Source organism: Numida meleagris, chromosome 24 (assembly GCF_002078875.1).
Source record: "Numida meleagris isolate 19003 breed g44 Domestic line chromosome 24, NumMel1.0, whole genome shotgun sequence".
Classification (NCBI taxonomy): Eukaryota; Metazoa; Chordata; class Aves; order Galliformes; family Numididae; genus Numida; species Numida meleagris.
The window spans coordinates 1,712,683-1,713,647 of NC_034432.1; the positions used below are offsets into that span (position 1 = coordinate 1,712,683).

At 70.1% G+C, this 965-nt stretch overlaps 1 protein-coding gene across 1 annotated transcript in view; it reads left to right on the plus strand.

Annotated features, from left to right (window-relative positions):
* Window positions 1-965, plus strand: part of MPZ (myelin protein zero) — a gene marked incomplete at both ends in the record, with an annotated part of 3,192 nt that extends 2,227 nt beyond the window's left edge. Inside the window, 3 exon segments of the mRNA XM_021376514.1 lie at window positions 201-336; window positions 431-491; window positions 604-965. Of these exon segments, the coding sequence (XP_021232189.1) occupies window positions 201-336; window positions 431-491; window positions 604-708 (302 nt within the window).

A 965-nucleotide genomic window follows, 5' to 3' on the forward strand; every position in this document is an offset into this window, starting at 1 on the left:
CTCTACGTCTTCGAGAAAGGTCCGGCCGCCCACGTCCCCATCCCCACCCCCCCCCCACCATCCCCTTATTGCCATCCCCGTCCCCACCCACGTCCCCATCCCCATATCGCTGTCCCCATCCCCATATCACCACCCCCATCCCCACCCACGTCCCCATCCCCCCACCCCCCGGCCGTGGGGTGACGCCGGTGTCCCCGCAGTGCCCACGCGCTACGGCGTCGTGCTGGGCTCCATCATCGGCGGTGCCCTCCTCTTGGTGGCCCTGGTGGTGGCCTTGGTTTACCTGGTGCGCTTCTGCTGGCTGCGCAGGCAGGCGGTGCTGCAGCGACGGCTGAGGTGAGTCCCACCAAAAATCTGGGGCAAAAAAGCCCCGAAACGGGGCTGCCTCGTGGCTGGGAGCTGACGGGACCCATCTCCACACTCCTCTTAGCGCCATGGAGAAGGGGAAGCTGCAGCGATCGGCCAAGGACGCGTCCAAGCGCAGCCGGCAGGTGACAGAGGGGGACGGGAGGACGCGGGGGGTGCCATCCCCACCTCCTGCTCTTTGGGCTGGGGGGGGAAGGGGGGAAAAGGGGGTGACGGCGCCGTTCCCCGTCCCCGTAGGCGCCCGTGCTCTACGCCATGCTGGACCACAGCCGCAGCACCAAGGCGGCCAGCGAGAAGAAAGCCAAGGGAGCGCCGGGTGAGCCCCGCAAGGACAAGAAATAGCGGTTAGCGGGCAGGGAAGGTGCCACCCCCCCGGCGCAGGAGGAAAAGGAGGAGAAGGAGGAGGAGGAAGGCACCGCAGGGCCCCCCAAAGCCCCCAAGGTGGTGATGACCATCGAGATGGAGCTGCGGGGGGAGAGCCCCGTGGCCGCCCGCTCCCCATCCCGGGGCAGCCTGGCGGGCGCCCTGCGGAGCTTCCTGCGGCCCGGCCACGCGGGGCGGTGACGCCCGGCAGCGGGGACCCGGCGAGGAGCGGGGTG